Source organism: Globicephala melas, chromosome 19 (assembly GCF_963455315.2).
Source record: "Globicephala melas chromosome 19, mGloMel1.2, whole genome shotgun sequence".
Taxonomy (NCBI): domain Eukaryota; kingdom Metazoa; phylum Chordata; class Mammalia; order Artiodactyla; family Delphinidae; genus Globicephala; species Globicephala melas.
In genome coordinates, this window is record NC_083332.1 from 62,167,864 (window position 1) to 62,194,116 (window position 26,253).

Genomic DNA, 26,253 nt, shown 5'->3' on the forward strand with positions numbered 1-26,253 from the left:
GTCTTGCACGACAGTAAAAGGCACCCTTCTGGTGGGCAGGTCTGTGAGTTTTCAGTGTGTCTGCCGTCATACTCAGGTAGACGAAGTTGAATCACCTCCAGACCTTCCCCCTTTCGCGGTCAGCGCCTCCTGCCCCAGGCCGGCGAGCACGTCCCTGGTTCCTCTCCCTGTAGCTGTGCGTTTCCTGGAACGACACAGAGGCACAGCCTCCAGGACCTGCCTTTGGGTCTGGCTTCTCTCACTTGGCGGGACAAGTGTGAGACACATCCTGTGCTGAGCAGCATCTTCGGCGTTAACCTGTCCGCCACCGAAGGACGCTGGGTCGTGTCTAGCCTCGGACAGCTCCCAGTCGGGCCGTCGTGAAGGTCTGTGTGCAGGGTTTTGTGCGAATGCGTCTTTACGTCTTGTGGGCAGACGCCTCAGAGTACAACTGCTGGGTCAGAAGGGGGCGTGAGCTTGACTTTCTAAGAAGCTGCAAACTGTCCACACGACAGCCCCGATACTGGGCTGGTCTTACCCCTCTGATGGCCTTGGAGAAGTCACACAGACGGAGCAGGTGCTCGCACTGTCGGACCAGGACACCCTCTGTCGGGCGGGGGCAAAGGCCCCGGGACAGAGGGACCTGCGCCCGGGCCCTAAACCCGAGGCTTCTGGGCAGAAATTCTCGAATCTTAATAGGCTGCAGCTCTTCAGGCTCAGGGTTCTGCCGTGGCTGTGCGTGGCCTCTTCTCGACACCGGAACCAAGCGCCCGGGGTCTTTTCTCGCCCGTGAAGCAGGCGGCTCACAGTGGGTATACGGCCGGCTCTTTGGTTTAGAAACAATGAAGGAAGTAGCCGTCAACCTTGAATCCGGGAGTGAGTCCCTGAGCGCCGCTTCCGGAGCAATCAGGCTGTGTCCTCTGTGCCCCTGACTCCTGGGCCGGGCTCCTTCCAGCCGGGACTCTGGACTGCTCCGGGGACACATCCTGCCAGCCTGGCCCATCACAGGTTCCCTGGCGGCCCGGAGGGGCGCGTGGCCTGAAGGATACTGTTTGCTCGGCTGAGGCCCGGGGTGGTGACCTTAACTGCTGGGCCTGACATGCGCTGATCGGAGGTTGCTATCAGATACAGGGCTTGCCAGACAGGCGCTCCAGGACCCAGTGAGGCACAGTCACAGGAGGCCGGACAGAGCCACATGACAATTAAAGTCACCTGGCCACTGATGACACCGTTCTAAAGGGAGGCGGAAGGACAGCCTGCCCTACTGACTGCAGCCAGCCTGTTGCCCAGTGGACACCAGGAGGACATTCAGTCCCTGCGGGTGTGGGAGGGGCCCGTCCCGAGCTGTGGCAGGGGCCGCATCCACGCGGTCTTGGCGGGGCTGCATCACGCGGTGTGGGGCCCGTATCACACGGTGTGGGCGGGGCCGCGTGCACGTGGTGTGGGCGTGGCAGCGTCACACGGTGTGGGAGGGGCAGTGTCAGGCGGCCTGGGAGGGGCCGCGTCCCGCGGCGTGGGAGGGGCAGCCTCACGTGGCCTGGGAGGGGCAGCGTCCACACGGTGGGGGAGGGGCCGCGTCACGCGGTGTGGGCGGGGCAGTGTGCACGTGTGGGTGGGGGCCGCGTCAGGCGGTGTGGGAGGGGCAGCGTGCACGAGGCGTGGGAGGGGCAGCGTCACACGGTGTGGGAGGGGCCGGGCCATGCGGTGTGATAGTGGCAGTGGGCACGAGGTGTGGGAGGGGCAGCGTGCATGCGGTGTGAGAGGGGCAGCGTCACGAGGTGTGGGCGGGGCAGCGTGCACACGGTGTGGGAGGGGCAGCATCACGCGGTGTGGAAGGGACAAAGTGCACGCGATGTGGAAGGGGCTGCGTCACGCGGTGTGGGAGGGGTAGCATGCACGTCGTGTGGGCGGGGCCGCGTCACGCGGCGTGGGTGGGGCAATGTGCGCTAGGCGTGGGGGGCAGCGTCACGTGGCGTGGGCGGGGCAGCGTGCATGCAGTGTGGGCGGGGCAATGTGCGCTAGGCGTGGGAGGGGCAGCGTCACGGGGGGTGGGAAGGCCCCCATCCCATGGTCTGGGAGGGACTGCATCACGCGGTGTGGGAGGGGCCGCGTCTATGCGGTGTGGGAGGGGCCGCGTCTATGCGGTGTGGGAATGGCCGTGTCATGCGGTCTGGGAGGGGCAGCGAGCATGCGGTGTGGGGAGGGCAGCACGCACGTGGTGTGGGCGGGGTAGCGTGTACGTGATGTGGGCGGGGCCGCGTCACGCGGTGTGGGCGGGGCAGTGTCTCGTGGTGTGGGGGCGCCGCATCAGGCGTGGGAGGGACAATGTCCACGTGGTGTGGGAGGGGCCGCGTGTACGTGGCGTGGGCGGGGCAGCGTCACGCGGTGTGGGCGGGGCCGCGTGTACGTGGCGTGGGCGGGGCAGCGTCCCGCAGTCTGGGAGGGGCAGCGTCAGGTGTGGGAGGGGCAGCGTGCACGTTGTGTGGGTGGGGCCGCGTGGTGTGGGCGGGGCCGCGTCACGCGGTGTGGGCGTGGCAGCGTCCCGCAGTCTGGGAGGGACAGCGTCAGGCGTAGAAGGGACAGCGTCCATACGGTGTGGGCGGGGCAGCGTGCCCGTTGTGTGTGCGGGGCGGCGTGTACGTGGCGTGGGAGGGGCAGCGTCACGCGGTGTGGGCGGGGCAGCGTCACGCGTTGTGGGCCGGGCCGCGTCACGCGTTGGGGGGGGGCCGTAACCCGCGGTCTGGGAGGGTCCGCGTCCCGCTGCGTGGGAGGGGCAGCCTCACGCAGCCTGGGAGGGGCAGCGTCACGCGGCGTGGGAAGGACAGCGTCCACGCGCTGTGGGCGGGGCAGCGTGCACGTTGTGTGGGCGGGGCCGCTTCTCGCGGTGTTGGAGGGGCAGCGTGCACGTGGCGTGGGCGGTGTAGCATCACGTGGCATGGGACGGGCAGCGTGCACTTGGCGTGGGCGGGGCTCCATCTAGTTGGGTGTAGGAGGCTGGCCCTGCTCTGTTCCACCCACTGGGGTAGGGGCGGGGGCTTCTGGGGTCTGAGCAGCTGCCCTGCCCTAACAGCAGTCTCTGCCGTTTGTAGACCTAACTTTAACAAATCATAGGTGTTTCTGTGGCGATTTTAATGCCACCGTTGTGGTACTGGTGCTGTAATTCTGTCAGCGTTTTCTTTTTTTTATATATAAATTTATTTTACTTTTATTTATTTTTGGCTGTGTTGGGTCTTAGTTGCTGTGCGCAGCCTTTCTCTAGTTGCCGCGAGTAGGGACTGCTCTTCACTGTGGTGCGCAGGCTTCTCATTGCGGTGGCTACTCTTGTTGCAGAGCATCGGCTCTAGGCGTGCGGGCTTCAGTAGTTGTGGCTTGTGGGTTCAGTAGTTGTGGTGCACGGGCTTAGTTGCTTCGCTGCATGTGGGATCTTCCCGGACCAGGGCTGGAACCTGTTTCCCCTGCATTGGCAGGTGGATTCTTAACCACTGCGCCACCAGGGAAGCCCTGTCAGTGTTTTCTTTATAGACATTCTTAGCAGTTCAGGTTTCATTGAATAGGCTGGACAGTCCTGACTTTCTTAGGATGGGAGAGGGGCTGGAGGTTGAATCAAGTACCAGTGGCCAATGATTTAATCAATTGTACCTGCATAATAGAACTTCCATAAAAAACCAAAGCAAGGCTGGTGAACACGGGTTGGTGTTGGAGTGTGATGTGCCTGGAGAGTGTGCCAGTTTAGAGACTCCCACCCACCCGCATACTTGATAGAGGTGTGTCTTCCATCTGGCTGTTCCCACCTTGTATCCTTTGTAATGAAGTGATATTCTAGGAAGTGACCTGTTTTCTTGGGTTCTGCGAGCCGCTCTAGCAAACCGTTTAATCCCAGGAGGGGCCCAGGGAACCCCCAGTTTGCAGCCAAGTTGTACAGAAGTTGTGGGTAAGTGGGGACATGCCCCTGTGACTGTCAGTCCTGTGGGACTGAGGGCAGCCACTCACCTCCCTGGAGGCCACAGCAGATCCCATAGGGTTCCCTTCTCCACAGCATCTCCCCACATCTCCGTGTGTTCCCAGCGCCTGGATGGAGCCTCTGCTTCCTCCTTTCTGTAAGTGTTACTGAACTGAGCCAATTTACTGACACTGGGTTGTGGTGAAGGAAAGTGCAGGATCCAGGCAAGGAGAGCAACTGGCTGGTGCTCAAAGGACCCAGACTCCTTATGGCTTTCAGGGAAGGGCTATTAAAGGCGACATTTTCGGGGAGGGCTGCAGGATGTGTGACATTCTTCTGACTGGTTGGTGGTGAGGTAACAGGGTGGTGTCCCAGGAATATCAGTCATCAGCCTTCTGGTTCCAACGAGTCTGGGGGTCTCAGCATGTAGCCACCATCCTCCACCTGGGTGGGGGACTTAGTTCACGCGGAACAACTCCAAGATGTGCGTCAGATTAGTGTGTACGTCTCTTGAGGAGGAGGTATGACTCTGTCTTATTACCGATTTATTGTTTGAGCTCGGAGGTAACTGCTTTTTCTTTGTGTCTGTGTTCCTCTGTTTCTCTAATTAGTAACTGCCTCCGTCTGCTCTCTGGATCTCAGGGAAGGTTTAGGAGACTAAAGTGTCTTTTTACAAACACGAAACGAGGGACGTGGAGGGGCTTTCGTACTCCGAGGATCCCCAGGGCTCACACTTCAGGAGGAGTCGCCGTCTGGAGGGCTTGGCCCTGAGCAGGCGTCACACCACTGCAGGGACGAGAGCTCAGAGGAAACGGGAGGAGGAGCAGATTTCACTCCTGAGCGAGGCGGCTGCTCGTGCTTAAGATTCTGTACTTGGTTTAATGAAGTGCCTTGTGATGAAATCATCACGTTCCGCCTGACGGCTCTAGGTGTGTTCATGGGACGCTTTACTTCTGATGAAATCATCACGTTCCGCCTGACGGCTCTAGGTGTGTCCATGGGACGCTTTACTTCTGATGAAATCATCACGTTCCGCCTGATGGCTCTAGGTGTGTTCATGGGACGCTTTACTTCTGCCACATACTAAAGGAATCACCCTGACCAGTCTCAGAAAGTGATAAATCAATTCACACAGCAAGAAATCCTTTTACTGCCTGGGAGCCCAGGAAGAAGGACCATCAGCCTAGTGGGCCCGACCGATGTCCTCTTACACACGGTCTTTCTTTCCTGCACTTTATCAACCCATTTCTTCCCTTAGACCTTCTGTTCTGTGGCTTTTACACACACACCGAGGGCTAAATCCTAGGTCAGCCTGCTGACATTTGGCCATGGAATATGAGCAATTGGGAGTGATGTGAAGACCTGGGAAAATCTCCAAGATGCCTGGGCCTGGTCTGTAACCAAGCAGTCAGAGCTGTGGCCCCGCCGGTCGTTATCAGACGTGAGGTCCAAGGAGGAGCAACGCAGACGACAGGGCTGAGCCAGACGCTTCACTGGAGACAGATCCAGAGGGAAGCTACGACGCTGAGGTCCGCTGGGAAACACATCCCGAGTTTCGGGACTGTGGCCGCCTTGGCCCCGGGTCCTGCAGAGCCTGCAGGACGGCAGGGCTTGGCCCCAGCTCACGTTCACAGCCTAGGTCTTGTCTCGGGTCCTCGTGTCTTGTCTGCAGCTGAGGTGGAACACCTCCTTTTCCAGGCTGTCTCCCGTCTTGAGCATCCTGGCACTCGTGCAGCCACTGGCCCCAGCAGGAAGAGAGAAGGATACATGCCTGGCGGTTCCTTTCATACACAACATCCGGGGGCAAGTCCACAGAGAATGGGTTAGTGGTTGCTGGGGTCGGGGGAAGATCCGACAGCTGACGGGGACAGGTTTCTTTCTGGGCTGATGGAAAGTTCTGGAGCTAGATGGAGGTGATAATGGAACGATGTTGTGAATGTGCTTAATGCCCCTGAATCCTAGGCTTTATAATGAATAGCTGCATCATATATGGATTTCACTGTAGTTTTTAAATCTTTGGAAGCAAAAGAGAAGGAGGGGAGGAAGGAGGAGGAAGATGCGGCGGGGGCGGCCCCCAGGACCTCAGACAGAAGACGGGCTGAGGAGGACAGGGCAGCGCCATCTAGCAAGCGGAGCCCTGTGTCGCAGACCTTTCCAGGCGTGTGGATCCCAGAGCACTAAGCAGCTCGTGGAGTTTGCCAAGTGGGCTTCCCGGGACTTTGCTCCTGTGACAAGTCCTCATTGATAACAGTTAAAATACAGGGCCTGAGGGGCTTCCCCGGTGGCGCAGTGGTTGAGAGTCCGCCTGCCGATGCAGGGGACGTGGGTTCGTGCCCCGGTCCGGGAAGATCTCACATGCCGTGGAGCGGCTGGGCCCGTGAGCCATGGCCACTGGGCCTGCGTGTCCGGAGCCTGTGCTCCGCAGCGGGAGAGGCCACAGCAGTGAGAGGCCTGCGTGCCGCAAAAAAAAAAAAAAAAAAAAGGGCCTGAGACCTTGAAGTGAAGCGTTTGGCCCTGGAACCTCTGCCCCGCCTCAGCTATTCATTCCAGTGGCCACGGGGACTCCACTGCGGCCAGGGCACCACCTGCCCTAACCTTTGCAGGTTCAAAAGCTGATTATAGCCACACAGGGGTGAAGACGCTGAGCCACGCACAGGCGCCTAACAAGCGAACCGGGACGCTGGCTGTGTCACCCCTGCCGTGAGGACCCGCTCGCCCTCTGGCATCTGGCCCACTGCAGTCCCTCGCCAGCGACAAACTGCGGTCGTCAGTGCCCTGACCGCTCAGCCAGGCGCTCCAGTGAGATAGAAGTGCCCTTGCATCTTGCCCTGGGCGCCGGGCGGCCCTCCCGAAGTGACCTGGAGGCCCTGTAGGGTGTTCGGAGCCCTGGCTGCCGCTCTGCGTGTCCCGCCTAAGGCTGTGCTACTGGCTCCTGGGGCTTCGCCCCGCTGTGTGCACGTGAGAAGGGGCAGGACCCCTGTGTGCGCACGTCATGTCCAGGTGGGATTCCCACGTGTGTGCACGTGACACCCACGCGGGATCCCCCCACCCCCGTGTGTGCATGTGACGTCAGGCAGACCCGAGCACCTCCGCGTGCAGCTCTGTCCTTCAGAATCCTGCTGACCGCCTCTTTTCCTCGCGCCTCCCCGCCCCTTGCAGGCTCTGTGGGGACCCCGCTGCCCGGCGTCGAGGTGCGCATTGTGTCAGAAAACCTGCAGAAGGACGGCTACCCCTACGTTGTCCACGCGGAGGGAAATGAGGAGGACACCAAGGTGAGCCCCTGTGTTCTCTCTGGCGGCACGTGGGCATCACACGGCCACGACCACCCAGGAGGCCGATGGCAGAGGTTGAGTCCCCACCGCTCGGGGACGGGCCTGGACTGCGGCGCCGCTGGCGGGCCTCGACTCAGGGCAGTGCTGGTGTTTGGGGCGTTGCCTGCCGTGTGGACGGTGCAGTGCAGAGTGAGGCCCAGCAGGGCTCCCCGCGCTCAGCCAGGCTCCTCCTGGGCTCTGTCCTCTGGGCCACGTTGAGATGGGTCCTGATAGCCTCAGCTAGGAGAGCCCGAGTTCAAGCAGAGATCATTGTCGGCAGGATCTTGTTAAAAGTTCTGCGCTGGCGGGACGCTGGCACCCGCTCGGAGTGGACGCCGACAGTGTCAGCGGCCCCCAGCCTTGCAGTCGCCCATTTGGACAGATTCACGGAAGCTGTAAATTGAGGTTCCCCGCTTGGGAAGTCACTGTTCCCTGCTTTCTGTGCTGTTCTAAGCTCCGGGGGGCAACAGGAAGAGAGAACTGTTGTCTCGTTTCAGTGAGGACTTCACAGCCACAGGTCTGCTGGTCACAGGTGATCAGGGTCACAGCAGAGTGAGGGCTTCACAGCCACAGGTCTGCTGGTCACGGGTGATCAGGGCCACAGCAGAGGTTCGGGTTTTGCTGGAGGTGGAATTTTGATTTGAGAGGTTGTTTTCTCCACAGAGGATGTACATACTCTTGACCTCTGTCACCCTGAGAAGTTTTAAAAGCTGAAAGTAGCAGCGACCCTGCCTCTCACTTGTGCCGGGAGGGGCGGCGGACAGGCCCTGCCCTTGTGGGCCTCGGTCTGCAGTGGGAAACGGCAGCATTCAAGAGATGGTTGTTGAATGTCTTAGCTCGAGAACGTAGGCGCAACTTGGGTGGTTTTTACTGTAATTTTATGAAAAATGACACCAAGAAGTATGTGTCCGTTTACGCAGGAACCTCTCACCTGGACCCCCTTGCTGGGCTCGTGCCCCCTCGGCCTCTCCGCCCACACGTGATGGCCCTCCAGACCAGCCTTGCTCCCGCCCACGCTGTGTGGGCAGCTTTCAGGGTGGCCTCAAGGTCCCCAGCCGTGGCTCTCACTCCCTGGCTGCCTGCTGCCTGGGCTCTTGCGTCAGCCCAGCTGGTCCAGGGCCGTCAGCCATGCCCATGGCTTAGGGTCCTTTTCTGGCTCTTGGCCTGTGCCCTGCGGTCCTCTCTGCCCCTCGGGGACCCGTGCTCACACCCGAGTCACCTGTCCCAGCGTCCAGCCCTCCTGCAGTAATGAGGCTGCCTCCCCTTGCTGGATGCTCGGTCCGTCGGTTCTGGGTGTCGTTCCGGGGACCCCGCTTGGGAGGAGGTCCCCAGCAGAGCAGCGTCGGGGGCATGTGGGTCCATCAGGCAGTAGCAGCACAGATGGCAGGGGGGCTCCTGCACTGCCCTGCCTGAGCACCTGTAATGCTGGGTGCGGCAGGGATGCTACCAGAGAGGAGGTGTGGGTGGACAGCGTCTCCCTCCTCAGTCACACTGAAGTTTAGCAACTTGGGGCAAGCAGCCGCCCCCTCACCCGGCTCCTGCTGGGGGCTGTAGGGGTTTCCTCAGTGAAACGCGCTCAGAATAGGAGGTGGCAGCCTGGCCCTGATAGGAGGTGGCAGCCTGGCCCTGAGCATCTTGACGGTCTGAGAAGGAAGCGCGTGGTCCACGGTGTGGGGGCTCGGGGGCGGTGGAGACAGGGCAGGGATGACGATCTGCTGGCCACAAGCGAGGCCTCATAAACGTGAAGTTAAGGAGACCTGGAGCTCGCGGCGGCGTGTTCTAGAACGTTTCCAACTCAGTCGAGGGGTCAGTGAGACACACGGTCCAGAATGGAGCCGTCTCCATGGCCGATGACGGCCCGGGGCGGAGAGCGCAATCACAGGCCGGTTGCCCCCGGGGGCTGGGGTGGGCCTGGGCCTGGGCTCGCTCCCCGGCTGGTCAGAGGCCACCGCCGTCCCCCCCTCCCCGCTGCCGGCAGCACGACAGGGGCACTCCCCCCCTCCCGTGGCTTTCCCCAGGAGCCGCCTCCCGGCTGGGGTGTTGCTCACCGTCCCGCCCCCGGGACCCTTAGAGGGGAACAAGGCCAGACTCCACACTCAGGCGGGCGAGACCTCCGTGGAGCCTCCGCCTGGGTCCCCGCGCTGCGCAGGACGGGCCTGGACGGGGTGCGCCCCGAAGGCAGGAGAACCGGGCTCAGGCCTTGCTGAGGAGGCGCCTGCGCTCGGCTTCTGTGACGTCACAGGCACTCCCCGTCGCTGACGGTGGCGGTGAGGAGGACGCCGGCTGCTCGCCTGGCCTGGAAAGTGCTGGCTCTGTCCCTGAGGGGGACTCACAGGGAAAACCCACCCGCTCTCTTGATCGCCGCCCACGCTCGGCAGGTCCAGACGGCAGGGACTCTTTCATGTTCTGAAATCTGGGGGCTGCAGGCGGTGTGGTTCAAGGTTTTTGTTAACATTTAATTGGAAATCACTTCAAACTTACAGGGAAGTTGCAAAAATACCAGTGTGCAGAAAGCCCGCGCGCCCTTTCCCGGTGCACTTGCCCTTCCCCTCTGTCAGGGCGCCATGCGGGCCAGCATGGGCTCCTGCAGTGGCCGTCCTCCTCTCACTGCCTGCCTGCCGCTATCCCCACCCCCCCCCCCATGATGCCGCGTGGCGACTCCCTCCACTGCAGGCTCTCTGGGGTCAGGGTCCTCTTTGCTTGTCATAAGGGCACATCCTGAACTTGGAAGTACCCCCTAAGCCTGATGGTCACAGGCCCTTTGACCCAAATGGCAGGCGCAAGGTCAGCGCAGGCGCATTGACCAAGGAGATGTGTGCAGCGTGGCAGGCGTGCGCGCTGAGCCCGCGGCGGGGCAGCAGGGCTGGTGGTGCGCCAAAGCCTCGCTGGGGCTGACCTCTCTGTGGGGTCTGTGGCTGGGGCCTCTCCATCCTCCCTTCCTTACTCCTCTCCTCCAGGCCGCACGTGGGGAGCCCCCCCGGGCTGGAGCCTGTGGAAGGAAGCGCCCACCAGGCGGTGCAGCGCTGCGGTCAGGGTCCCCCGCCTCTGAAGCCTGAGAGCTCTTGCTTCTCTGGCAGGAACCGACCGCCGAGAATCAGGAGTGGTGAGCAGGGGGCTCTCGGGCCTGTGTCTGCCCCGCAAAGCAGAGGCCCAGGGGAGGACAGGAGCCCGGCAAAGGCACAGGGTGCCTGGGCCAAGGGGTGCTCCCAGGCAGCAGGGAGAATCCGGTTCACTCCTGCCAGCCCAGAGCAAGGGCAGGGGGAGGCTGTGGAGGCCGGATGCCTGACGCTCAGGGGATGCTCCCTTGTTCTGGGTACGGTCAGGGTCCCCTGCGCACCCTGCAGAGCATGGCTGGGCTCCTGCCGTGGATCCCCGTCTGTGTCTCCCAGCGTGCGGGTGCCCTGGCCGCAGCCTCCACGGCTCTGCAGCCATCGCTTCCTGAGTCTTGCGCTTCGTCCGGCGGGACATCAGGGGCTGGAAGAGCGGGCAGCCTCCCCCCAGCGTGAGGGTCCCCTGGCCCCGGTGAGGTGGTTCCAGCTTCACGGTGTCCTCTGCCGTCTCCCGTGAGGCCCTGGGGATGGGGTAGGGGGCTTTGTTTGCTGCGATGCTGCTTTGTCCCTCTTCCCAGCTGGCAAACTCTGCAAGCACGTGGTGTGGTCTTTCTCTTTTTTTTAAATTTAGTTATTGAGGTGTAGTTGTCTCTTTATTTATTGTTTCAATTTGCTCACTTAACGTAAGACCCAAATGCCAGCCAGCAGAGACGGGTCCATTGACAGATACGGGCCACACTGCCGTGTAACGCAGAGGTGACCAGGCCTCACGTGGAATCCTCTTGTCTTGCAGAGGATGCAGACACCCACGTGGGGTGTGGGACAAGCTGGGGCAGGAGGACAGCGGCAGCGAGCGCCGCTTTCTTTTATCCCCTTAAAATCAGTTACTTGGGCTTCCCTGGTGGTGCAGTGGTTGAAAGTCCGCCTGCTGATGCAGGGGACACGGGTTCGTGCCCCGGTCCGGGAAGATCCCACGTGCCGCGGAGCGGCTGGGCCCGTGAGCCATGGCCGCTGAGCCTGCGCGTCTGGAGCCTGTGCTCCGCAACGGGAGAGGCCACAACAGTGAGAGGCCCGCGTACCGCAAAAAAAAAAAAAAAAAAAATCAGTTACTTCGTGTGGCTGACGTGCAAGCTGCTGCCCTGGACAGTGGGCTGATGTGTGGGTGCCTGTGCTCCCCCCGCCACCCGCCTCTCCCGTGCTCCCTCTCGCCACTTCCCCTGTTGCTGCCATGGACCATGGATTGCTGCACGGACCGTGGAGGTGGGGACGGGGACAGGGGCCCTGTGGGGCCTGGGCACGCTCTGCCCTGCGATGAGTGGTGGGGCGCTGTCCCCACAAAGGCACTCACTTCAGACAAGCAGCTGACCGTCGTCAGCCGTGTGCTTCTGCCTCTTAGGGTGAGGTGGGTCCACTACCTCTTTTCCAAGGGCCTGGTAGGAGGTGGCAGGACCCTAAGTGAGGACTTTCACATGGGAAAGCGGGTCCAGTAGGCCCCCTGACGTGCCAGGTGAGCATCTGGAGCACTTAGCACCCTGTGCCGCTTGCCTGCCCCCAACTGTGCTTTTAATGTCCCCCTGGAGCCACCCCGCCCCCTCTGTTGGCTTCATCCTCCGTGTTGTGAGGACCGGCTCCTGTCCTGGGGCTGGGCAGTAAGCTACACAGCCCTCCCATCAGGATGCATTGGGAGCGGGGCCCACGGCCCAAGAGGCGCCAGGCCTTTGGGGACAGGCTCTGCCGTGTGTCCGGTTCTGCCCCTGCCCCGGTCCTGCCCCCTCACCTGGGCTCCCACACCTTCCGCCAGCTCAACTCCCCCTCCTTGGAGCTTGGGTCATGGTTCCACCGGGGACTTTACAGTAACTCCCGCCTCTGAGATGCTTTCAGATGAGGAAGCACGTGTTCTCACACCGGCAGCTCTTGGGCACGGCCCTGGCCGCCCAATGACAGAGTGGCCCTCGAACGAGGAGTACATGTGTCAGGTGTGGGTGCCCTGGGTCAAGACGTTCCTGTGCACCCGAACGGGGTCCCCTGTGAGGGCACCCAGACTTTTCACTGCAGGGTGGATGGCAGGTGTGGTCTGAAGCCACGCAGTCGCCGGGAGTCCGGGTTTTGGATGCGTGCCTTGCCCCCTGCACCCAAGCTGGGTCCCCAGAGTACGGGGACTGCCCGCCCAGTGCCATGGACGGGTAGTGTAACTCCACGTGGTTCTGAGGCGTGGCGGCAGAAACCTGCAGCGCCCTGGCTCTGCCTGTGACCTGGTGATACGCAGGACGGATTTGAGTGGAAGGCAGCGTTTATGGTTACGCATTATTTTAGGTTGTTTGTTATTAGAACTTCGAATTGGTGGTTCACTTTCCCCCTCCCTGAAGAAATGAAAAAATGCCTTGTTTTTGTCTGGCGTAAAGAAAATGGTGGCGTGTCTTAGTTTCCTTCTGTTAAGGATCTTTTTGAAGTGGACCATTTTCTTAAGGCTTTATTGCGTTGGTTACAGTATTGCTTCTGTTTTGGTTTTTTGGCTGTGAGGCATGTGGGACCTTAGCTCCCAGACCAGGGAAGCCGCACCCCCTGTATTGGAAGGTGAAGTCCTAACCTCTGGACCGCCAGGGAAGTCCCATGTCTTAGTTTCTTGATACTTGCTTTCTGTAGACCAGAGACTCCCTGGCAGATCTGTACAAAAATTAGAATTGGGGGGTAGGTGTGTCTTTGTGGCATTGAACCCAGGATGGGCGTATTAGGTGAACCTAGGAACACGCTCAGATGGAGTGTTGAGTGGGTGGCGCTGGGTAGGTGAGGGGTCTTGAGGGGATTCCGTTCAGAGAGTTGGTTCCGGTTCCAGAAGACCCTGACTCTATGCTCCGCGTGTCTGTGGCCACAGAGCCTGCATGCCAGCAGCTCCCGAGCTCGGGGGCTGGTCTGCGTGTCACGGGAAGGGGCAGAGCAGTGTCCGTGGACAGTGGTCATCCTTGTTCGCCAAATCCATGTCCCATCCGTGGCGAGGCACAGCCCAATTTCAGAGATGCTAAACGTGAAAAAGTGTTCTGTGGAGTTCAAAAGTTAGTATCTTGCATTTCATGCAACTTGCCTGGAAGAAGCTTGTGAATATCTTTTCTTACCATGTGAAATCAGGAATCTAGGACTCAGTGCTGGGGGTGGGCAGGAAGTCCGCTCTGACTGGGTGAGCGCTGGTCCGCTTCTTGCCCACCATACAGGCCTGCTCGCCTGCGGTCAGCATGCACCTGGCTGTGGGTCCAGCATGATGGAGGAATAAAGGGAGAGTCCACAGACGACAGGAGCTGGAGTGAACGCAGCACAGGGTTGGGTGATCGTGTCTGTAAATTAACACACAGTAGGTATTGTCAGGACACAAGCACACAGTGATTTGAACAGGTGATGTGCAATACCCAGAATGCCTGCCCTGAGACAGAAGAGTGACTGTGATAAGAGGTCTCTGTAGGGCACCCAGTGCTGGGGAGTGCTGAGGAAGAGGACACAGGGATGTGGATTTCTAAGGTAGAATGGAACTCAGTTAGAACTGCCCATTTCTCCCTTCAGTTCTGTCAGGGTTTTTGCTTCATATGTTTTGACGGTTTGTCCTTAGGTGTGTGAATAAAGTCTCTTTTCTCTGATATTAGTACAGCCACCCTGGTCTGTTTTGGTCAGTTGCTATTTGCAGGAATATCTTGATCCATCCTTTTACTTTCCATCCACCTGTGTCTCTGGATCTCAAGTGAGTTTCTTGTACGAAGGCTATACAACTGACCCTTGAGCAACATGGGTTTGCACGGGTCCACTTATATGTGGGGTTTTTTTTCCAGTAAACATGCACTACAGTATTACACAATCCACGGTTGGTTGAATCCATGAATGTGGAACCACAGATACAGAGGGCTGACTGTAAAGTTATATGCAGATTTTCAACTGTGTGGTGCGTCTCTGCCCATAACTCCCACATTGCTCAAGGGTCTACTGTCGTTGGATCATGGATTTTTATCCATTCCACCAATCTGTCTTTAGACTGGAGAATTTAATCCATTTACGTTTAAAGTAATTACTGATAAGGATGGACTTACTTCTGCTATTTGTGTTCTATGTGCCATATAGCTTTTTTTGGTCCCTAATTTCCTGCATTTCTGTCTTCTTTCGTGTTTAGTTGATTTTTTTTTTTTCGGTATGCGGGTCTCTCACTGTTGTGGCCTCTCCCGTTGCAGAGCACAGGCTCCGGACGTGCAGGCCCAGCGGCCATGGCGCACGGACCCAGCCACTCTGCGGCATGTGGGATCTTCCCGGACCGGGGCACGAACCCACGTCCCCTGCATCGGCAGGCGGACTCTCAACCACTGCGCCACCAGGGAAGCCCTTAGTTGATTTTTTGTAGTGAAATGTTTAAATTCCTTTCTCATTTCCTTTTGTGTATTTTCTCCAGCTAATTTCTTTGTGGTTGCCACAAGGATTACATTTATCTTTCTAAAAATTTTAACACTAATTTGGATTTATACCAGCTTAACTTTAATAACATGCAAAAACTCTGCTCCTTTACAGTTGTGTCCTTACCCCTTTCAGCTGTTGATGTCACAAGATTACATCTTTATACATTCTGTGCCCTAAAACATAAGTTAATTCTTTTCAATGTATTAGTCTCCTAAATTACGTAGAAAACAAGATTTGGAGTTACAAACCAGAGTTTGTAATACTAGTTTTTACACATAATTTTTTTAATGTGTTAGTCTCCTAAATCATGTAGAAAACAATGTGTCATAGTAAGTGTATTTACTTCTGTTGAGATCTTTCTTTCTCCATACAACTTCGGTGTACTGACTAGGTGCTTTCTTTTAACCTGCAGGACTCAGTTGAGCATTTCTTGCAGGGCAGGTCTAGTGGTCACAGACTTCCTCAGCTTTTGTTTATCTGGAAATGTCTTAATTTCTCCCTCACTTTTGAAGAACATTTTTAGTGGATATCGGATTCTTTGTCAACTTTTTTTTCTTTTAGCACTTTGAATATATGGGTGCACTGCTTCTGGCTTCCAAAGTTCTGATGAGAAATCTGCTGACATAATCTTATTGAAGATCTGCGTCCGTTTTGCCCACCCTGGCTTCCACAGTCTGTCTGCAAGCTGCTCTAGGAATACATGCACAGCTGCCTGCGGGGGCGGGGGGAGCGGTAGCTGCTACAGAGCTAAGAGCTGAAAATGACCAAAATTAACCACAGTTTACCCTCCAAGCCTTCCCCTGGAAGTTGCAAGCCTTCAACAGACTCCAGGTTTCAAAAATAGTTACATCAGACAGATCCTGCCTGTGCAGTTGCTGTCCAGGTGGGAGCTGGATTCCTGGTGTTTCTTGCTCTGCCCACTTCCCCTCTGGTTACTTTCTTACTGTTGGGTTTCAAGAGTTCTTTGTCGGATATCTGATTTGCCAATATTTCCTCCTAGTTTGTGGCTTGTCTTTACATTGTCTTGTATTTCATAAAGCAGAAGTTTTTAATTTTCATGAGGTCTAATTTCTCTCTTTCTCTTACTTTTATGGATCACGCTTTTGGTGTTATCTCTAACTCCAGGTTACAAAGGTTTTCTCCCGGAAGTTTTATAGTTTTACGGCTTACATTTATATCTATTGTGCATTTTGGTGAATTTTTGCGTTACATATGAAATTTAGTTGGAGCTTATTTTTTTTCCATATCCAGTTGTTCAAATACCGTTTGCTGAAAAGACTACCCTTTCTTCTTTGCAATTTTGTCAAAAATCAACTTTACATGTTTCAGCAGGTTCATGTATAGATTGTGTATTCTCCTCCACTGGTGTGTGTGTCTGTTCCTTTGCGACACCACAGCCTTGACTCCTGTGGCTTTATCGTGAGCCTCAGGACTGTTATTCTACCAACCTTTTTCTTGTTCAGGGTTTTTTTTTTTTTGTTTTGGTTATTCTAGTTCTTTTGCTTGCTCATACCAATTTTAGAAATAGCTTGTCTGTATCTACAAAAAATCCTTTTGGGATCTTGGTCACAGTTGCATTAAACCTATAGATCAATTTGGGAAGAATTAACATCTTTACCTCGATGACTCTTTTCAATCCATGAACACGGTGCCCCTCTCCATGTACTTAGGTCTGCTTTGGCGGGGGGTGGGGGAGTGGATGTGTGAGGTTTTTAGCATGCTGCTCCTGAACATGTTCTGCTAGGTTTATACCTAAGTATTTCTTCTTTCCTCCATCTCTTTCTCCTCTTCTTCTTCTTTTTCAATGATTGTAAATATAGAATTTTTTGTTTCTAATTGTTTATCACCAGCGTATAGGAATACAGTTGATTCTAGTGTATTGCCTTTGTATCCTGTAGTAATCCTGGTAAATTTGTTTTTCAGTTTTAGGAGGATTTTTTTTTTAATTCCTTGAGACTTTCTATATACACAATTATTTTCTGCAAATAGAACAGATTTATTTATTCTTTTCCAATCTGTATGCCTTTTATTTCTTTTTCTTGCCTAATTGTCCTGAGTAGATTTTCCAGTATGATTCCAAATAGGAATAGTGAGAGTGGATGTCCTTGTCCTATTTCCAATTTATGGGCAAAGACCAAATGTCTTTCACTATTAAGCATGACAGTAGCTATAGGCTTTTTGTAGATTCCATTCTATTTTTGATATGCCGAGAGTTTTTTTTTAATATATAAATTTATTTATTTATATTTTATTTTTGGCTGAGTTGGGTCTTTGTAGCTGTGCGCGGGCTCTCTCCAGTTGTGGCGAGCGGGGGCTACTCTTTGTTGCAGTGCACGGGCTTCTCATTGCGGTGGCTTCTCTTTTTGCGGAGCGCAGGCTCTAGGCATGCGGGCTTCAGTAGTTGTGGTGCATGGGCTCAGTAGTTGTGGCTCACGGGCAAAGAGCACAGGCTCAGTGGTTGTGGCACACTGGCTTAGTTGCTCCATCTGCGGCATGTGGGACCTTCCCGGACCAGGGCTCGAGCCTGTGTCCCCTGCATTGGCAGGCGGATTCTTAACCGCTGCACCACAAGGGAAGTCCGAGAGTGTTTTTTATCATGAATGGATTTTGGATATTTTCACATGTCTTTTTTGCATTGATTGGGTTTTGTTCATTAGGCTGCTGGTATGGTGGACGGCACGGATGATTTCCCTGGTGATTCCAGGACAGACCCCACTTGGCCGTGGGGGGGTCATTCTTTTTATTCAGTACTGGATTTGCTTTACTAACGTTTTGTTGAGGATCTTTGCATCTCTGTTCATGAGGGATTTCGCTCTGTAGTTTTCTTGCAAATTCTTTCTGATTTGGGTATCAAGGTAATGTAAGCATCATAAAATTAGTTGGGAGGTATTCCCTCCTCTTTTACTTTCTGGAAGAGATTGCATATAATTGGTGTTATGTATTTTATAGAATTTCCACTGAAACCGTCTGAGCCTAGAGGTTTCTTCTTTTGGAAGGTTTTAACTATGAATTCAGTTTCTTTAATAGTTAAAGAACTATTCAGGTCATCTATTGCATCTTGGGTGAGTTTTGGTAGATTGTGGTTTTTGAGAAATTGAATACTTGATGCGCATAGAGTTTTTCACAGTATTATTCCCTTATTGACCTTTTAATGTCTGCATAGTCTGAAGTGATACACTTCCCACAACTCATGTTGATAAATTATGTCTTCTATTTATTTTTTCTTTGTTATTCTTGCTAGAAGATTATCCATTTTTAAAATCTTTTTTCAAAGAATTCACTTGAGGATTCATTGAATTTTCTCCATTATTTTTCTCTTTTCAATTTTTTTTTCTTTTTTTAATTTTTGGCCACAACCGGCAGCATGTGGGATCTTAGCTCCCTGGCCAGGGACCAAACCTGCACCCCTGCATTGGAAGGCGGAGCCTTAACCACTGGACTTCCGGGGATGTCCCTCTTTTCAATTTTTATTGGTTTCAGTTTTTATCTTAATTGTTTCTTCTCTTCTGCTTGCTTTTGGCTTCTTTTTCTCTTTTTCTAGTTTCTTAAGGTAAAACTTTAGGTTATTGATTTGAGATTTTTTTCTTTTTTTCTAATATGTGCATTTAATGATATGAACTTCCCTCTAAACATTGCTTGAGCTTTACCCCTGAAATTTTGATATGTTGTGTTTTAATTTCATTCAGTTCAAAATATTTTCTAATTTTCTAATTTTCCTTAAGACTTCTTCTTGACTCATGGATAATTTAGAAGTGTGTTGTTCAATTTTTCTGTTATGGATTTCCAGTTTAATTCCACTACAGTCAGAAAACATACTTGATATTATTTCAATTTTTAAAAATTTGTTAAGCTGTGTTTTATGGCCCAGAATGTGGTCTTTCCTGGTGACTGTTCTAGTGCACTTGAACAGAGTGTGTATTCTGCTGGTTTTGGTTGGGGTGTAAATGTCAGTTAGATGAAGAAGGTTGATGGTAGTGTTCAGGTCTCTCAAAGCCATACTGGTTTTCTGACTACTAGTTCAAGCACCAAGTGAGGAGTGTTGAATTCTCCAGTTATAATTATCTGTCTGTTTCTTCTATCAGTTTTTTTTATACATTTATTTATTTAATTTTGGCTGCGTTGGGCCTCTGTTGCTGCGTGCAGGCTTGTCTCTAGCTGTGGCGAGCAGGGGCTACTCTTCATTGCGGTGCGCGGGCTTCTCATTGCGGTGGCTTCTCTTGTTGTGGAGCACGGGCTCGAGGCGCACGGTCTTCAGTAGTTGTGGATCACAGGCTCTAGAGCGCAGGCTCAGTAGTTGTGGCGCACGGGCTTAGTTGCTCTGCGGCATGTGGGATCCTCCTGGACCCCAGCTCCAACCCGTGTCCCCTGCATTGGCAGGTGGATTCTTAACCACTGCACCACCAGGGAGGCCCCCTCCTATCAGTTTTTTGTTTCATGAATTTTGAAAATCGGTTGCTTGGTGAACACACACTTATAATTACTATGCCTTCTTGGTGAATTGACTTTTATCATCATGTACTGCTGCTGCTAACATTCTGCTGTTAAGTTTATTTAGTTTGGTACTAATATAGCCACTTCCATTTCTTTCGATCGATGTTTGTATGGTATATATTGTTCCATCCCTTTGCTTCTAACCTACCACGTAACTGTATTTGAAATGAGTTTCTTATAGACAGCACACAGTTGCATGATGTATGTTTTTTAATCTAATCTGAAGTTTGTCTTCTAATTGGCCAGTTTAGACCATGTGCATTTAATGTGACTATTGATATGTTTGAATTTAAGCCTCTCATTTGTTATTTGCTTACTGTTCTGTCCCTTGGTTTCTCATTGCTTGACTTCCCTCTAACTGCCCTCTTTGGGGTCAATTTTTTAGTATTCCCTTTTAATTTATCTGTTGAGTTTTTGAACACATGTCTTCTAGTTTTTTAGTAGTTGTTCTAGGGACTACAAAATACATACTTCACTTTTTGAAATCTACTTAGACGCAACATTTTGACACTTCCAGAAGAACACAGAACTCCTACTACATGTACTGTCAAAGAAAAATTAATCATCACTCATGTTAAAGATGATGGGGTTGGCTTCCCCGGTGGCGCAGTGGTTGAGAGTCCGCCTGCCGATGCAGGGTACACGGGTTCGTGCCCCGGTCAGGGAGGATCCCGCGTGCCGGGGAGCGGCTGGGCCCGTGGGCCATGGCCGCTGAGCCTGCGCGTCTGGAGCCTGTGCTCCGCAACGGGAGGGGCCACAGTGGTGAGAGGCCTGCGTACCGCAAAAAAAAAAAAGATGATGAGGCCGACTCAGGACCGTCACGATGGGTGTAGGAGCCACTGCAGTGGGATTTGCAGGAGGGGAGAGAGATTGAGCTCAACTTCAGATACAGCGTCGGCAAGTGTGGGTTCACAGCCAAGGAGCAGGTGGAGTCATTGGATGGAAATTTGCAAAGAGGAAACATCAAGGGTCAGGGGGATTCTGGCTAAACCGACCTAACAGGATCTCTGAAAGCCTGGTGGTCAGACATCAACTGCGAGATGGTGGGGGATGAGGAACCTGGTCAGATACGAGGGTGAGCAGATATCAGGGTGGAGGGGGCCTCTTACTACACTGACTTAGCCAAGTTCTTGCTAAAACTGGATTTTTTTTAAAGGTTTTTTTTTCCTTTTGCTTGTCTTTATGGAAATGAGGTTAGTTTTTTTTTTTTAACATCTTTATTGGGGTATACTTGCTTTACAATGGTGTGTTAGTTTCAGCTTTATAACAAAGTGAATCAGTTATACATAGACATATGTTCCAGTCTTCGTCACCACTCTGTGGGTCACTTTGCCCTCTCCCTTTTAGGTTGTTGTTGTCATACGTAACGTCTATGTGTACGGTAAGCTCCGTTAAACAGTGTTACAATTTTTGCTTTCAATGGTCAGAATATTTAAAGTGCTCGTGAGGAGAAGGATAGTCAGTTTTATTCAACCAGATACTTACCAGTTCTGTTGCTTTTCCTTTACTTCTGATCTTCCAGGTTCATTCGGGTGTCACTTCTGTTCTGACTGAAAACTCTGTAGTCATTTGTCTTAGGTCAGATCTGCTGACGACAAATTCTCTTCTTTCTTCAGCTGAGAATGTCCTCACTTTATCTTCATTCCTGAAGGTTATTTTCACTGGATTTGGAATTCTGGGTTGACCGTTATTTCAACACTTTAAAAATATGTTATTCCACTTTTTTCTGGCCTCCATTGTTTCTGCTGAGAAGTCAGTAGTCGTTGGAATGCCTCTGAGTTATGCTCTGCTGTCAAGATTTTTGTCTTTCTTTTTAGTTTTCAGTGATTGGATTATGATGTGTCTGGGCTTGTCCTGCTTGGGGTTCATGGGGCTTCTTGAATCTGCACATTAATGTATTTCACCAAACTTGAAGAGTTTTAAGCCAAATTTTATCAACTATCTTTCTGCCCCTAGCTTCTCTTCTGGGAATCCAGTAGTGTGACTGTTAGCCCTTGTGGTGTTGGTGTAGGCTTCTGAGACTCTGTTCAGTTTTTCCAATCGTTTTTTCTCTGTCGTTCAGATTGGGTAACTTCTATTGTTCTGTCTTCAGATTATCAGATTCTTTGCCTTGTAATCTCCATTTTGCTCTTGAGCGCATCCAGCAAATCTTTCTTCCTTCTGCTGTTGTGTTTTCAGTTCTAACATTTCCATTCGGTGCTGCTCTGTGCCTTTTATCTCTCTGCTGAGACTTTATATCCCGCTTATTTGCAGTGTTTTCTCCCTTACTTGTTGGAGCACATTGATGACACGCGCGTTCACGCCTTTCTCAGGCACTCCCAGCATCTGTGCCGTCTGGTGTTGTCCTGCACTGATGGCCTTTTTCCATAAGGGTGGACACTTGCTTGGCTTTCCATGTGCTGAGCAATTTCGTGTTGTGTCCTAGACATTTTGGACATCGTGTAATGAGACTCTGGACCTTGTTCAGTTCCAGTGGAGGGTGTTGGTATTTTTGTTTTACTATTATCTAGTTGACTTAAGCCTGCCAGTTCCAACCTGCCATCTCTGGGGCTGGTTTCCACGTCAGATTATTTTCACAGCCTTTGCCTTGCCGTGTATACCTGCCCGGCAGGTGTGCCACCCCATGGCCAGGCTGACCTTGGCAGTGGAGGAGATAAAGGATGGCAGTGGAAAAAATGGTGAAATACAAATAAAGCCTGCAGTTTAGTTGAACAAACAAACACCTCCTCTGAGCAGGCTGATGGCAGGAGCTCGGCTGGGCCCAGGACATGCAGCCCGGTCCCCTCGGTGACATCACTCCTGTGTGAGAACCAGGGTGATGAGTCGACAGCAAGGCTTGGGAACAGAGCTGCTGTGGGGCAGACTCTCCTCACCCTCTGCCTGCAGGGTTGGCCCCGGGGGCGTCCAGCTTGCCGTCCAGGCCTCAGACAAACAACTCAGACGATTTTACAGCACGTTTCAAAGGGGCTCTGATTTTTTTTAAAAGAGGGGGGATATTCTTTCCCCAGGAAACTTCATCCCAGGTGGGAGCTGATGAGCTGAACAGGCCTGTACGGCACTTGATCTCATGGGTCACAGTTAACTGTCAGCCAACTCTGTGAGCACGGAGCCAGCGACGGTGCACCCGAGGGGCTCGCTGGGCCCCGCGGCGTGTGGTGCCGCCTCGCTGTATCCTTTCCTGGCATCACAGACATCGACTCCGTGTCCTCTAACACGCAGCCCCCTTCCCGCCCTCGCTGTGCTCCCAGCGGGGGAAACGCTGAGATCCCTGCTTCTTGACCACCTCGCTGTCCTAGGCGCCCGGCTCTCCCTCCTTAACGGGCTGCCCTGTGGGCTCCCTTCCTACCCCGAAGCTGCCGACCCCGAGCTTCTCCAGCAGCCATGGCAGGTGTGGGCAGCTTGCCCTCTCCTCCCGTGTCCGCAGTCGGTCCAAGAGTCACCCTGAAGACAGAGTTTCACGGGAGCGTGGCCTTTGGAGGTGGACAGTCAGGCAAATGGGGCCCAGCAGCAAGCTCTGGGGAAGCGAGGTGGACAGCCCCCCGGGCGGGGCAGGCGCGAAGGTGGCGGCCGGCGTGACCGAGGTGGGCACGGAAAGCTGCGTTTGCCGTCTTTCCCACCCAAGTGTCTAATTTCAGGAGAGCGTGTGGGCCTCGGGAGGGGCGGGGGCAGGTGGAGACGTGCCCTGGAGGGGCGAGCTCTGACGCCCACCTCTCTCTCCTGTTGCAGGTGACCCCAGGGTTTGAAGAGAAGGAGGGGGAGCTCCTGGTCAGGGGGCCCTCTGTGTTCCGGGAGTACTGGGACAAGCCGGAGGAAACAAAAACCGCCTTCACCTCGGACGGCTGGTTCAAAACAGGTAGGAAGGAGGGTCCAGAGGGGACGGGAGGGTCACCCGGGTACCACCGCACCGGGACGTCCCCACAATCCTCCCTGGCGGGCAGAGATGGGGTGGGGTACACTTTGTGCTGTCGTCTTAAAGGCTGCACCTCCCACACTGCACCCCAGCCCCCCTGAGGCCTCTAGAAGGAAGGTCCTGAGGCCATGACCCGCAGGGGGGCTAGCAGCCCCCAGCCCTGTGGCCAGGCTCCCGTCCTGTCCCTTGGCCCAGCAGCCCTGCTCGAGGTGGTCCCGCTGCCCCTCGTGGGTCAAGACTCTCCTTCCCGAGTGACCACTGCACTCCGCCTCCGAGACCCTCCTGGGCGCCCCGCCCTCCCCGCCGCCGCCACCCCCTGCTTTGTAACCCCGCCCCCGTTTTCATAGAAGGAGGTTGGTTTGCACTTTGGTTTGGGTCCCTCGTTACGTTACTCCCTGCCCTGCACTCTCTCGCCTGCTAGAGCAGCCCGTGGAGCCAGAGCCCAGGGTCTGTGCGTGGGCAGGCAGGCACCCACCCCCCAACCTCGGAGCCCTCTCACCGCACGCGCACCCGGGGCCCGCTCTGAGGAGCCCCACCCCTTCCGTCCACCCCGCCCCCCTCCTTGGTCCCAGCGGTCCCATCCATGTGGACGATTCGGCAGGCACTGGGTGTACTCACGGTTGCAGCTGCATTGATTCACTGCGTTTGTGTTCACACGACACACCGGAACAGCAGCTCGTGACAGCCAGAAGGTGGGGTTCTGGGCTTTCTCTTTTTCTTATTGCCTGTCTGTATTTCTAAAAGTTTTGTACTGAAAATGCATTATTTCATAATAATAATCTTAAAGCAGTATTTTCCAAAAAGGAAGGCCTATTCCCCCGTCCGTCATGTGCTGGCCTCATAATTAGAAACGCACCTCTTGCCAGGTCTTCTGTGGACCACAGAGCTGAAGAGAAACGCTGTGTGAGGGGGGCGGCCGTGACGGGGTGCCGGGCGCACCTGGGGGTGGGCAAGGAGGCGCGCAGTGGGTGTGTCCTTGGCCTGGTAACGCCTTGGGGAACTGCGGCCGGCCGATAGCACACACGTGTCTTCTCCACGGGCTCAGGCCGCACGGGTTAGGAAGGGCAGAAATCACCTCCAATCTGCCGCCGTCGTGGGCCTGAGGTCACCAGGTGACAGAGCCGGCGGCCACGTGCAGACCCCCCGAGGTCTCGGGGTGCTGGGGCTCCGCTGGGTGGGGCTTGAGGGGGAAGGGGCACATGAGGGGTTCTCCTGGGGGACCTCGGGGCTCCATTTCGGGCCCCCCAGAGCAGAGGCCTGTGCCAGGAGCCCTGGCCAGTGCCAGCAGAGGGCTCTGTGGTTGGGGCCCAGGAGCCCGGGCCACCTGTCCGTGCGGCACATTCACACACGCCCTGGCTTCCCTTTGTAAACTCCGCGTTCATACGGGCCAGCCTGGTGGCAGCCAACCACGATCATTGTCCTTTAAATGCAGTATTTAACCAGTACTACTTTTGAGCTAATCTTGCTTTTTTGTGGGTCCCTCCCGTAGCCCTCCGAGTGTCCTGACTTGGAAATCTGACTTCCTGGTGGCCATCCTGTTTCATTTTTAAATGCAGCTAAGGAGCTGCAACTTTTTTTTTTGAAGCACAGGAACCAAAGCCCTGTGGATTCTGCAGATAGCAGGGCTCGCTGAACACTGGGCCGGCAGCGCTGCGAAGTGCAGGGCAGTCAGCGGTAAAACATTTTAGTCCCTGGTTGTGATGAATATTTCAGTTGAAAGGAATAGCATGCATTAATTATCGTAAAGAGATGTCTTTAGGAGAAAATGATTTTGAAATTCAGTTTAATTTCATTGTAATGCGCAGCAAACAGGAAGGGAGTCTGTGTGTTTAATTGGCTCTCGGGGGTGAGGCCTGGAAGCCGCGTGCCTTTGTCACAGGCCATTAGCGATACAGGCTGCATAATGAGCGCGGCAATCAGCTCACAGCTGCTGCTCCTCCGGGGGAGAGCGTGATATTAAATAGAAATCAGGATGAATTAAACTTAACCCTTTCCCTGGCCAGCCCTTCCTGCCACACAGATTGTGGCCCGGGCTGGAGAGGGGCCGCACCCGGCCGGCTTCTCCTCAGAGGCCTCCTCCGTGTCTGGACGAGAGGAAAGAGGCCTCCCTCGGCCGTGCCAGCCATGGCCACCCTCCCTGCCCTGCGTGAAGCCTGGTTTCCATCGCCAGGGAGCTCCTTGCCAGCCCCAGGGGTCCTGGCTGCAGCTCAGGCCGGAAACCAAAGCTCTCTATCCAGAAGCACCTCCGATGGCGACCCTGATCGTGTTCCACCTGCGCACGCCAGGCTGGGGAGAACCTTCCACACGCACACGGGCCCAGTGCCGGCCGGGGCAGGGAGACGGCAGTGCCGGGAGCCCCCCTCTGCTCAGGGCTTTACCTTGACCCTGCGGACGGAGCTGAGGACACAGGGATGCAGGGACTGGGCTGAGCTGGGCTACAGCTCCTACCCTCTGGACGTGGTAGAAAGACTGTGACTGAACACGAGGAAACAGAAATGGTAGCTCTGCCTTATTCTAAAGAAGATTTCCTTGCACCGTTTACTGTTAGGAAGTGACGTAGTAAACTGCACACACCTAACGACACGTCAACACAGTCGTAGAAGAAATTTAGGTAACTGGGGAAAAGGTCTGTAAGGAAACCCTGCAGAACGTTAACGGGGCTATCTTGGTGCTGAGTTTACTCCCTTTTTTTCCTTCTCTAATGAGCACATGATGTTATCAGGGGAAAACATAAAAGGCTATTTATATAGCAGGAAACAAGAGAGCCCTGGGTGCACACGTGGCCGAGGTCTGCAGCCTCGGTGGAACGTGGAGTCCACCGAGAAGTCGGTGAGGGCCAACTGGGGCCGAGGGAGTGGGTCCCTTGAGCCCAGTAGCCCCAGTAGGAAAAACGAGCCACGGCCACGGGCAGATCGAGAGGAAGTGCAATTGGACATAAAAATACGGAAAACGTTTTACTTCCTGGTGGTGAAAGAGCAAGTATGGAAACAGTCTCCTTTCACCAAACTGGCAGAGATTCTCCCGAAGTTGACACTTGGTGCTGTGAGGCAGGTGCTTGGCACCCGCGGGCGGGTTGTGTGTCAGGAGGGCTCCTGGGAATCCGTTCAAAGGAAACCGGGTGCGGGGCGACGCGTACGATGTTTATAA

At 54.5% G+C, this 26,253-nt stretch overlaps 1 protein-coding gene across 9 annotated transcripts in view; it reads left to right on the forward strand.

Annotated features, from left to right (window-relative positions):
* Positions 1-26,253, forward strand: part of ACSF3 (acyl-CoA synthetase family member 3) — a 63,555-nt gene that overhangs the window by 23,793 nt on the left and 13,509 nt on the right. For 6 of the 9 annotated variants that reach the window (XR_011376947.1, XM_060288480.2, XM_070044136.1 and 3 more), the window contains 2 exons: positions 7,079-7,191; positions 22,923-23,049. Coding sequence is in view for 8 of the 9 variants with exons in the window: in XM_060288480.2 (XP_060144463.1) it covers positions 7,079-7,191; positions 22,923-23,049 (240 nt within the window). In the remaining variant the exon portion in view is untranslated. Of the gene's footprint in view, positions 1-7,078; positions 7,192-22,922; positions 23,638-23,678; positions 24,305-26,253 lie in introns of those variants that run through there. The other 3 variants (XM_070044139.1, XM_070044138.1, XM_070044137.1) reach the window with 3 other exon arrangements.